Source organism: Sminthopsis crassicaudata, chromosome 3, assembly GCF_048593235.1.
Source record: "Sminthopsis crassicaudata isolate SCR6 chromosome 3, ASM4859323v1, whole genome shotgun sequence".
In the NCBI taxonomy this organism is placed as follows: domain Eukaryota; kingdom Metazoa; phylum Chordata; class Mammalia; order Dasyuromorphia; family Dasyuridae; genus Sminthopsis; species Sminthopsis crassicaudata.
Genome location: NC_133619.1, coordinates 480,761,622 through 480,773,705, shown reverse-complemented (window position 1 = coordinate 480,773,705; position 12,084 = coordinate 480,761,622). Strand labels below are relative to the sequence as shown.

Here is a 12,084-nt window from a genome sequence, read left to right as displayed (position 1 = left end):
TTGTTAATATTTACTTGTTTGTTACAAAAATAGAAGGGTCTTGCCTGGCTTAAATTATCTTCAATGTTACCAATGTGTTATACATATATAGTACTATTATAATAGCCAAAATACTTGGTTTATCAGAGTACATTACAAATTTTCTTGGTAAAATTCTTCTGGTATTTCATTAGACAAATCAGAATGGAATGTTCTCAAAAGAAATGATTATATATTAGTCATATTTTTAAATGAAATCATAAAATCTACAATTCCTCTAAATTTCCATTTATTTTCTGACCATCATTTATATTTTTTATTGTGTATAGTAAACTATTTGGACCCTTAACACAGTTATTTGGAAATGTTGAAGTTGCTTGAATTATTTAGAAGAGTATGGAGTGATATTGGCAGGTATCATGAGGAGTCTGAAGGTTTTCTGTCAGTAAATTGTTACACATCAAAGTGTCTTTTTTTCCTTTTTCTGAATCTATTGATATTTTTTTCTTTCTTTTAGCACATAATCAAGTTTCACAGAGCTTCTAAAGCAAACAAGAAGCCAGTTCAGTTACCTCGGGGAATGGTCAAGTCACTATTATATCAGATCCTAGATGGTATTCACTACCTGCATGCTAACTGGGTGTTGCACAGGGATTTGGTAAGTTGATCTTCAGTGGAGTTTGAACCTGGTAAGGAGCACATTTACAGGTTGCTTTACTAGTTGCCTTTAGAGCTTAAACATTTTCATGAGCTAAGGCTCTAGGCTAGCTAACTTTTAGGGATAAAGAATGTGTAGGAACCTAAAAAAAACATTGCCCAAATTTATATAGAGCTTCCTACTCTTTCTCTCTCTCTCTCTCTCTCTCTCTCTCTCTCTCTCACACACACACACACACACACACACACACACACACACACACACACACACACGTATATGTGAGTGCATGTGAGAAATAAAGGTTTGTTTTAGTTAGATCATTTATTAAATAACATTTATTAAATGCCTGTTATATACCAGGAGAACACTGGAAAGTGAATAGATTTATGAATAACTTTACACAAATCTGGAGAACAACTGTGATGTAATAATAGAAAAAGACTATATCATTTTGGGGGCAGCTAGTTAATGTAGTGGATAGAGCACCAGCCCTGAAGTCAGGAGAACCTAAGTTCAAATGTGGCCTTAGACACTTAACACTTCCTGGCTGTGTTTCCCTGGACAAGTCACTTAGCTCCAATTGCCTCAGCAAAAAAAACAAAACAAAAAACAAAACAAAAAAACCAAACTCTTCATTTTGTTATCCTACCAATTATATAGAAGTCTTTTGATTAGAAAACTTTCATTATTTGTAGAGAATGCTGTCTTTTTTTTTTTTTTTTTTTTTTTTTTAGTGATTTATCAAAATACCCTGATTTTCAAAAATAAGTATCTTTTAAAATTTGACCAAGTCTTCTATAAGTTCTTTAATTTTTTTTCTATAGGAATACTCTCTCTGTTTCTGTGTGTGTGTGTGAAATATATATATATTTACCTGTTATTTTCTGTCTACCATATTATTTCATCCTGAATATTAATAGAGTTAAATTGTCTAAATTGGACTTATCCTTTCTTATTGAACATACTTCAGAATTATGTGGAAGTTTTTTATTTTTACTTTAAAAGCAAGTGAGGTTTTTAATAATTCATTTGTTTCAAACAATTCTGAGTACAGTACTGTAAATTATAATTGTAGTTTCCTAATAGGTATTTTAGTAATGTGCTAGAAAAACCCATATAGAATCTGATTCCAGACTTCTTTATATTTAATTCATTAAGGCTCTGGCCTTCAAATTAGCTATTTCAGTGTCTTATCTTCTCGATCTTTAATCTTACTTCAATAATCCCCTTAAAGTGTGTTTAATGATGGTTATTTTACCTCCTGTTCTTGTTCCCCAGGAAATGTTTAAAATAGATTATGAAAAGTGAAAGTACTTTATCCTATATTTAAAGTATTTTTAATAGATTAGAAAGTTTTATGGTAGTAAAGATTTAGACTGTACAATTTATTACAGATTTGAATTTTAAATTGATTTTAAAATATAAAAGGTTGAAAGACAGTAATTAAGGAAGGAATGATATATTAGAAGATATGATTAATTTTTAATCCCTGTCCATTTCTGTGACATCAAAAGAACAAAATATAAAAATATATACTGAAGACATGCTTTCTGCCAGTATCTCCTACCCCCCACCCCACTGTCCAAATAAATTTTAAGCAAATGCAAAGGTATTATATTTCATTTCATTGTGATCCTTTTCATATTGAACTTCTTTTTTTATTTGTGTGTGTTTAGTTGTTTAACAAATGTATACCATGGACCTAATTTTTCTCCTAGTTATTTTGATTAATGTATAAAAGTATACATAATATTCTTGCGTCTAAATGCTGTTTGTCTATAGAGTGAATTCAGCACAGGTAGAATAATTCTATTTAAATTATGATAATAAAATCTATTTCTTATGTCAAAGCTATTCATTTTTTGGTAGACATCTTCACTACTATGAAGTAGAAACACTATAGAATGTATACTATCCCATGTCTCATTTATTTGTCGACATATTTAATAGAGATTTTTCTTTTACTAGATATTATATATAGTTTGGTTAGTATTGCCTCTATCATATATTTCATTTGTTTCATATGAAATCCCATGTGTCTTAGCTCGATTGTTGCTCTTATGTCCTCCTTGTGTGTTTTAGAGATAAACACCTGGGGAAAATAGACTAAAAAGTCATTGAAAACTAAATAATATCATCCTAAAGAATGAATGGGTGAAACAGCAAATCATAGACACAATTAATAATTTTACCTAAGAGAATGGCAATAATGAGGTGACATATCAAAATGTGTGGGATGCAGCCAAAGCAGTAATGAGGAAATTTTATATCTCTAGAGGCCTACTTGCATAAAATAGAGAAAGAGAAAATCAATGAATTAGGCTTGAAACTAAAAAAGCTAAAAATAGAGCAAATTTTAAAAACCCCAATCAAACACTAAACTTGAAATTCTAAAAATAAAAGGAGAGATTAATGAAATTGAAAGTAAAAAAATCTATTGAGTTAATAAAACTAAGAGTTGGTTCTATGAAAAAACTAACAAAATAGATAAACCCTTGGTAAATTTAATTAGAAAAAGGAAAGAGGAAAATCAAATTGTGAGTCTTAAAAATGAAAAGGCAGAACTTTCCACTAATGAAGAAATTAGAGCAATAATTAGGAGTTACTTTGCCCAACTTTATGCCAATACATTTGATAACTGTTGCCGAGATTGACAGAGGGAGAAGTAAATTGGTTAAATAGTCCCATTTTAGAAAAAGAAACAGAACAAACTATTAACCAACTCCCTAAGAAAAAAATCCCCAGGACCAGATGGATTTACATGTGAATTCTACCAAATATTTTAAGAACAATTAACTCCACTGCTATATAAACTATTTGAAAAAATAGAGATTGAAGGAGTCCTACCAAATTCCTTTTATGACACAGACTTGGTACTAATACCTAAACCAGGTAGGACAAAAACATAAAAAGAAAATTATAGACCAATCTCCCTAATGAATATTGATGCCAAAATCTTAAATAAAATATTAGCAAAAAGATTATAGAAAATCATCCCCAGGATAATACACCATGACCAAGGATTTATACCAGGAATGTAGGACTGGTTCAATATTAGGAAAACATAATTAATTATATCAATAACCAAATTAACAAAAACCATATGATTATCTCAATAGATGCAGAAAAAGCATTTGATAAAATCTAACACCCATTCCTCTTTAAAACACTAGAGAATATAGGAATAAATGGACTTTTCCTTAAAATAGTCAATAGCATCTATTTAAACCCATCAGTAAAGCATCATACGTAATGGTAATAAACTGGAACCATTCCCAATCAAATCAGGATTGAAACAAAGTCACCCACTATTACCATTACTATTCACTATTGTGTTAGAAATGCTAGCTTCTGTAATAACAGATGAAAAAGAGATTAAAGAAAGTAGAATAGGTAATGAGGAAACCAAATTTTCACTCTTTGCAGATGATATGATGGTATACTTAGAGAACCCCAGAGATTCTACTAAAAAGCTATTAGAAAGAGATAAACACCTAATACCCATTGAACTGTTACTTTAGGATGTTTAATATTTGCCAATTTTTGCCTCTTGCCCTTGGAGGCAAGTACTAAGTATTTTCTTAAAGATGGGACCTCTTGGTCTAGTATGAAATGCTTTTTAGTATCCACATACAAATTACCAGCCCAGCACTTTAAATATTCAATATTATGTAAGTATTTAAGGGTAGTTATAGATAGTAATTGCATGCATAACAATGATTCTTTCAAGACTCTACTACTTTAGGACCAACACAAAAAACATCTTGCCTTGCTTTGGCTCACTCATCCACTACCTGTTCCAACCTCTGACTGTTCTGCTTTGTAAATAATACACATGAAACATATGATTTGTGTCAAGAAATTAAAAAATGAACATTATAGTTTAACACTGTGCTTTTGTTTTAATTAATTTAATATACATTGTGCAAGTTGTACATAGTCTAGTTATATGGGGTTTAACATATTAAAGCTTTGTTTCTAATCAGTGACATTTGATTATTTACTTGTCAAAAGGAATGGCTTATAAGGTGGACTCACTGATCTCTAAAAATGATGTTACGGTGAAGCTCTATTATAGTGTTAACTTGTGATAAATAGAATCAACTCATGTGGACACTAATTTTTTTAAGAACTAAAAGAAAACACTGTTATGAAAATAGAAGATTTAGGAGTTATATTGATTTGACATTCATGAGGGAATTGTAACTTTTTACTTTTAGTTACAAATGTAATCATACTTTTTCTAACAAAGTTACCATTGTTATCTATTGTCAAATTTTTAACTGAGATAAAAATTTCTTACCCTGCTTTGTGGTGGTGTCATCTTGAACAAAAATAGGATGCTGGGAAATAAAGATTTAAACTTTGTAGAAATATTTTAAGCAGTGATTTCAATGGGAGATGCCAAATAATGAAGGACCTAGTTACTTTGTTTCAAAATAGAAAACTGCATTATCCAATTATACTTATATACTTAGAGATGTGAAAGAATGAATGAAGAAACAAACTTTTGAATAAAAAATGAATTTGTTAATTTTAATTCTAATTTTTTTTGGGGGGAAGACATCCTTAATAAGAAAAGGGTATTCCTGCCTCCCACCTTGGATTTTCCTTTCTTTTTTCCCTGAACCTCCATCCTTTTTGTTGGGAAAGCATCTTGAAGAGAGAAGGGAAATGGAAACTGGGGAAGGAACAGTGATTGTGGTCTCAAATTTGGTCAAGAAGTTTACAATAAAGAGTATGGAATTCAGTGTTGTAGAAGAAATAAATTTGGTAGAATTTTTGTAAATTTAACTCCAAATAAGAAAATTTCTTATCATGGAAATAACTATTTTGTATTTGCTGGTATTTTGAAAAAAGCAAGTGAAGATTATATTTGCATAATTTTCTAAATTCCTCTCTCACCTTGAAAGCCGGTTCTTTAGCATAGGGCTCTTAGCCCACAGCACATTTTTGAGAAATAAGCTGATTTGGAGATATCCAGAGAAATTTAGTCTCCATAACTGTCCATTTAGTACTTTTCACTAATACTGGCATTAAGTGAAACTTGAACAGAGCTAGGAAGAACACAACTTTCTTTGAGGATAGATTTCTTTTCTAACCAATTTAATAGTTTATTTTCTTGTTACTTTTCAAAGTTGGTGGTTTTTTCTTTTAGTTGACATGATTTCTGATTTTATTGGGAGAAAGAACTTTATTTGGGGATCTAGTTACAATAAGAGGTATGGTCAAGTATTAAAAATAAAACAAAACAAAACAATCCCCCTCCCCCTAGTTTTCTACTTAAATTGCCAAGGCAGATCATCAAACATCAAAAATCAATTGAATTCCAAAATATATGTTGAATACTTATTTGTTTTCTGAGATAGGCTGATACTTTCCTGAATCAGGGGAACAAGTGCTAGAAGGTGGTTTATTATTTATTATTGTGCTTAACCATTCATCTGGAACCCAGAATATTAATGTCCTTGTCTTGAGGTGCTTCCCCTCCACTACCTCTCATTGCCTCATTCAGCCCCTTCATCTCTCAGTAAGGAACTTCCCATGGTTCTGCTGAGTGGGTGGCTTACTTAGTGCAGTTCTTTTTAGTAGAAAATGGTCCTTCCAGGAAGTCCAACAATATGCATTATAGTGAGAGAACCTTCAGGGTAATTGGTAAGGCCCCAGCAAGGGGATTTGGATAGATGGATCTTTATGTGTGTACTTCTAAAGTTTGTCTTGTCAATTGCCTGAACTTAATAAAATACCCAAATTTGTGCTTTTTTTCCTGACAGACATTTTTGATTTCTCAGACTAACTGTGGTATTGTGGAGGAGCCATCAGGAATCTTGGTCTAATCATTGCCCTAATTAGTTGGGTGCTGGGAGTGGGTGTGAATGTCAAAAGAGCCACTGAATTGAATCCAGGCTCTGTGGGGCCTTATGACCAAGCAGAGATTTTCCAAGGATATTTTAAGGACTCTTCAGAAAACTATCTTGTGTCATGTCAAGTTGTATAATCAACTTTAGGGTCATCTTGGTTCTAGAATTTGTCAGAATAGAAAAAGTTCTACATTTTAATGTAAATAGTGTTAATGTCTGACATATGCTTCAAAAATGTTTTTTGTCTTGTTTCATCTTAGCAACAGCCTATAAATTAAAATTTGCATCATTCCCATTTTACAGATAAGAAAACTGAAATATTGAGAATTTGTGTAACTTTTCTAATGTTACATTTGGAGTTCTTGACAGAAAATAGAACTATAATTCAATTTTGTTTCTTGACTGCCAGACTACTAATATTCCCATTATGTGGAATAGCCTTTTACAACTCTGATAGATAACTATTTATAAGACTATATAGGTGGTTGTTCAGAAGATTTGGTGGAATTAGCTGAGGGTCTAGCTGTGTGAAAAAGAATAGAAATAACAGAATTGTCAATCCTGGGATTTACTAATTGCATCATGTAATGTTATAGCAGATTAAAGTGGTGAATGAACATGTCTATCAGATGTAACTTTTGCATGATTAAGAACACATGGGTGAAGTTTCAAGAAAAAAATAAAATCTTTAAAACATCTTGGATTTTAAGCTGTTTCATATAGAAATTTTCTTTATGATGTCCTAGCTTAACAGTATAAACAGTTAAATATACATGCTTCTTGACAGTAATGAAATAATTTTGAACAGAGTTAATCTTAAAGAAATTTCAGAATTGAATAATCACAAAGGAAAACATATAATCAAAATTTCATAAATGTATTTCATATTCATTTTATTTGAAACATCTTAAGACAGTTTTTGGACTTATGTTGGAAATACTGTGTTCATCTGTGTGTCTCTAAAGATCTTTTCCTTAAAGTTCAAAGAAATCCAGTAGTTAATTCATACTCAACCAAAAAACAAACAAAAGGGATCCCAAGATGACTTTTTATATAATTGAAGGCAGCGTTACCTATGACAGTAGTTGGAAAAATCAAGGAATTAAGAAATGTACTTTCTAATCTTAGTTTTGTTCTAGTTATGTGCTTCTGGATTATTCAGTACCTTCTCTGTGCTTCATTTGCAGTCATTTGCCATGAGTTAGCACAATAGTACCAATAATCTTATCCACTTATTTCCAAAGAATTAAGAATTTGATGAGAATAAAATGCTTCTTAAATCATCAAGTCTAATTTTTTTTAATTGATTAATTCCCTTGCTAATAAGAAATATTTTCCTATCAGGAGCATATTTCCTGGCTTCTTGAATTGCATATTCAAAAGAGGAAAATATTGTTTCTATGTACCTTGGAATGTGAGCAAGGGGAATGGAAAATATCATGAAAGAGCTGATTAAGAAAAATGGAAAAGTTTGAGACTATAAGAATTTCATTAGAATGAAAGGGTTTTAGTATTGAAAAACCTGATTTCTGATTCTTGCTTTATTAAGGAAAAATTAAGAAGAAAGAAGGTAAATTATTTAATTATTAACACATAGGTTTGTGGTATTGGTATTCAAACCAATCTTTTAATTCTAAATTCTATTATGTCCTTTACATTATACTATGATGATAGTAACAGAAATATTAGTTTATTTTCATATTTTATGAATTACAAAGTTCTTTATGTGATCTTATTTGATTCTCACAAATAGTTATTGTGAGAATTATTACTGTACTTTAAAAAATTAGGAAGGTAAAAATCTAGAGGTGAAGTAACTCGCTAAAAGTCACAGTGATAAATTAGTAAAAGATCCCTCCAAAAAGCATCTTCCAACCATAATATGCCTTGAAGATATAGGTTAATAGGCCTAGCAATTGATTAGAAAAGAAATAAAATCAGGTTGAGTTCTAATTTGTTTTTATTTCATTTTTAATTTGTGGAATAAGATAAACATTTCCCTAATATAGCATAATTTTTTTAACAAAAAGATCATTGTACATGAAACTGCAAATCTATTATGTACAACCTGCTAATTGTTTTGAAATATATAATAAAGTTATGTAAATTTCTTTTTTCCCTTTTTTTCTTCCCTTTCCCCTTGCTGTAGAGATGACAACAGGACTCAAATATGTGTCTACAAATATATATATATAATGTTCTCTTGGTCCTGCTCATTATTTCATGCAATGAAATGTTTGTCTTTCTATGTTTGTCTAAAATCATTGAGCTCATCATTCCTTAATGCATCACAATCACATATCAGAATTTCTTCAACCATTCCCCAGTCGAAGAACTTTCCTGCAATTTCTTGTTCTTTGTCACCACAAAGAGAGTTGCTAAAAACATACAAAGTTCAGGTCTTTTTTAAGGTAGAATGTCAGTTTTATTAAATATCTTCTGCTATAGGAAAGATATGGATGGAGGAAGTCTGGTACACCCTCAACCCCCTCTATGCCAGTTTCTGTTTTCTTCCATGGCCCTTCACTACCTGGAGTTTGAGCAACTATCTGTAGCCCTCAACTTTGCCCATTTGTGCCTAGTGGGAACTAGGATATATCCTGATGCCATCATTCTTTATTATAGTATTTTTGCATTTCTTGATCATTCAATATTCACAAAACTGTGCCTCTTTTTATTTGATTCCTATCTATTTTTTTAAATTTGTCACTGATATTTAATGTTTTATATATTTTGTCCCTAACCCCATTTTCCTCATAAGCCATATGACTCTCACTGTGTCATTTTGCACAGCCTAGTGATTTTTAGGAATCCATATGTCTTGTTTATACCAAATTTAGAAACTGACTTTAATACTATGATAAAGCATATGAAAAATTTATATTTTGATCTTGTTTTAAGACATGCACTCTAGCCTTCTAGTATTTTATTTTCCAGTCTTAAGAAGATTTGTAAAAAGTAATTTAATTTTTAAAGATGGAATACATTAGATTAGGTACTCATCACAGCTAAAATTCTGAAATAAACCAATTATAAGTGTTTGGTGGTCAGAGCTGCATAAATCTTGCATTAAACCTTTGTCATTTTGATAACCTTATTTGTCTTCTTGATGTGTATAAATGAGAAGTGATTAAAATGAAAGGGTGAAATTAAGTGTTTCTTTTAGAAAGCTTGACCTGTCATCTTTTACAGGCAACTTATCACAAAAGGTGTTAGTCTTGAGTAATTTTTTTTTTTTTTAAACATGTAAAAGACAATGCTTATGATCAAGAAAAAGACAATTACCAACACAAGTATTGAATCTTGGAGTTGGGATCCTTAAGGGTCATCTATTCCAGCTTCCCTCTTTATCTAACATCTATGATGGAGAGCTGATAAGTTCACCTGATTACTTGTTGTTAAATGGATCTAATTATAAGAAAATTCTTATTTTGGAAAAACATATTTAATTACATTTGTCTTTTAATTTTCCATGTCTGATGAGGCAAAAAAAAAAAAAAAAAAAAAAAAAGCCATTAATTTTGCCCAGGAATTAGAAATCTCTGTAGCTGTTACTGGCTGAGAGAAATGTTGTTAGGCTTTTTCTTTTCGCTTCTGAAAAATTTTTTTTCCCTGAGGCAATCGGGGTTGTGACTTGCCCAGAGTCACACACCAGGAAGTGTTAAGTGTCTGAAGTCAAAATTGAACTCAGGTCCTCCCGACTTCAGACCTGGTGCTCTATCCACTACACCATCTAGTTGCCCCTTTTCCTCTGAATTTTTTAAAATTAATTTTATTTTGTATTTTTTTCAATTAACAAACATTTTTTTTTCTCTCTATAGAACTCTTAACATACGTATAATTATTGGTCCTATAGTTAGGGTCTATCATATTGATATGTCATATTAGCCAATCTGATAGATGAGAGACGATATCTCAGAATTGTTTTAATTTGTATTTCTCTAATCAATAGTGATTTAGAGCATTTTCCCTGTGATTCTAGATAGTTTTAATTAAGTGCCTGTTCACATTCTTCGAGCATTTATCAGTTTTTATAAATTTGACTTGTCTCTCTGTGTATTTAGAAATTGAACCTTCATCAGGTTGTAAAAATTGTTTCCCAGCTTTCTGTTTTCCTTCTAATCTTAGTTGCACTGGCTTTGTGTAAAACCTTTTTAATTTAATGATCAAAATGATCCATTTTGCATTTTATAATATTCTTTATCTCCTATTTGCTCATAAAGTCTTCTCCATAGATCTGACAGATAAACTATTTCTTGCTCTCCTAATTTGTTTATGGTATTATCCTTATGTCTAAATCAATGTACTTGTTTTGACCTTATGTTGGTATATATGGTGTGAGGTGTGGATCTATTCTTAGTTTCTGCCATATTCTTTTCCTAGCAGTTTTGGCAAATAGTGAGTTCTTATTCTAAAAGTTGGAGTATTTGGGCTTTTCAAACAGCAGATTGCTGTAATCATTGATTACTATGTAATGATGATTTAAAAAAAAAAGTTTTCTCGTCCAATTATGAAGAGACAATACTATTTTGTTGTTGTTCAAATACTACCTCAATTTCTATGTGTATGAACTTGTCAAGTTAGTTATCCTCTTTGTCATTTTCCTTTTCTGTTAAATTAAGGGTATTGAATTTGATGGCCTCAAAAATTCCTTTTCAGTTCTAAATCTATATTCCTAAGAACGAATGTATTATGGATTCTTTTCCCAGGTTGGTATAGAATCATAAGGTATAGTTATTTAAGTAAGCATTTTTAATCACCTTTACCTGCTTCTTTCCTTTTACTCTTTATGATAGAAAAAGTGATCTGAATTTATTACCAGTGTTTTCTTCTTGTTATGGTTCTTTCTCAGTTCTTAGAATTGAATTGCCAGTTGTATATTTGTAGGTCTTCAGATGAACCTTGAACCATTTTTGGTTCTTTAAAAGAGATATTAATGATAAAAACATTGCTTCTGTCTCTCATCACCATTTTTCTACCTATCATATATGATCTTATGCCCTGTGTCCTACATATGAAATGACAATACTGAAAACTCATTAAAAGTAGAGCTACTTCACTGCTTTAGTCTTATAAATAAGTATTTAGATTTCAAAACACAATCCAGAGACAGAGTAGATAAGATAGAGTACCTAAGAAAGCAGTTCATTGTAGTACACATATTATTAGAGAAAACAGGATCTTTAATATTGCCTTATTTTAATTTAGAAAGAATTCAAAAGAAGCCTTAATATTTTTTTCACTCTCAATTCATTTTTGATGATTTATGTCATAAACTGTATATATTTCATAATACTTTTAGGAGACTCTACAGAATTGAAGAATCTTAGCAAATGATTAAATATAGGGGACAAGGGACAAGTAAAAATCAAGTATTACTCCAATAACGTAAACTTTGGTTACTGGAAGGACACTATTTCTAAGGTCATCTATCTTCAAGTTTTCACTTATACCAACTTAGCATATTGTATTGTGCATCACTTTATTGTGCTTTTCAGATAATTTTTTTTGAAAGATTTATGGCAACACTATGCCATAGATAGTCTATTGGGGCCATTTTTCCATCAACATGTGCTCACATTGTGA

At 30.8% G+C, this 12,084-nt stretch overlaps 1 protein-coding gene across 4 annotated transcripts in view; it reads left to right on the top strand.

Moving 5' to 3' along the window:
- The window catches only part of CDK8 (cyclin dependent kinase 8), a 123,501-nt gene that overhangs the window by 84,915 nt on the left and 26,502 nt on the right, over positions 1-12,084 (top strand). For all 4 annotated transcript variants that reach the window (XM_074303614.1, XM_074303613.1, XM_074303612.1 and 1 more), the window contains exon 4: positions 497-637. In XM_074303614.1, coding sequence (XP_074159715.1) covers positions 497-637 — 141 coding nt within the window. The remainder of the gene's footprint in view (positions 1-496; positions 638-12,084) is intronic.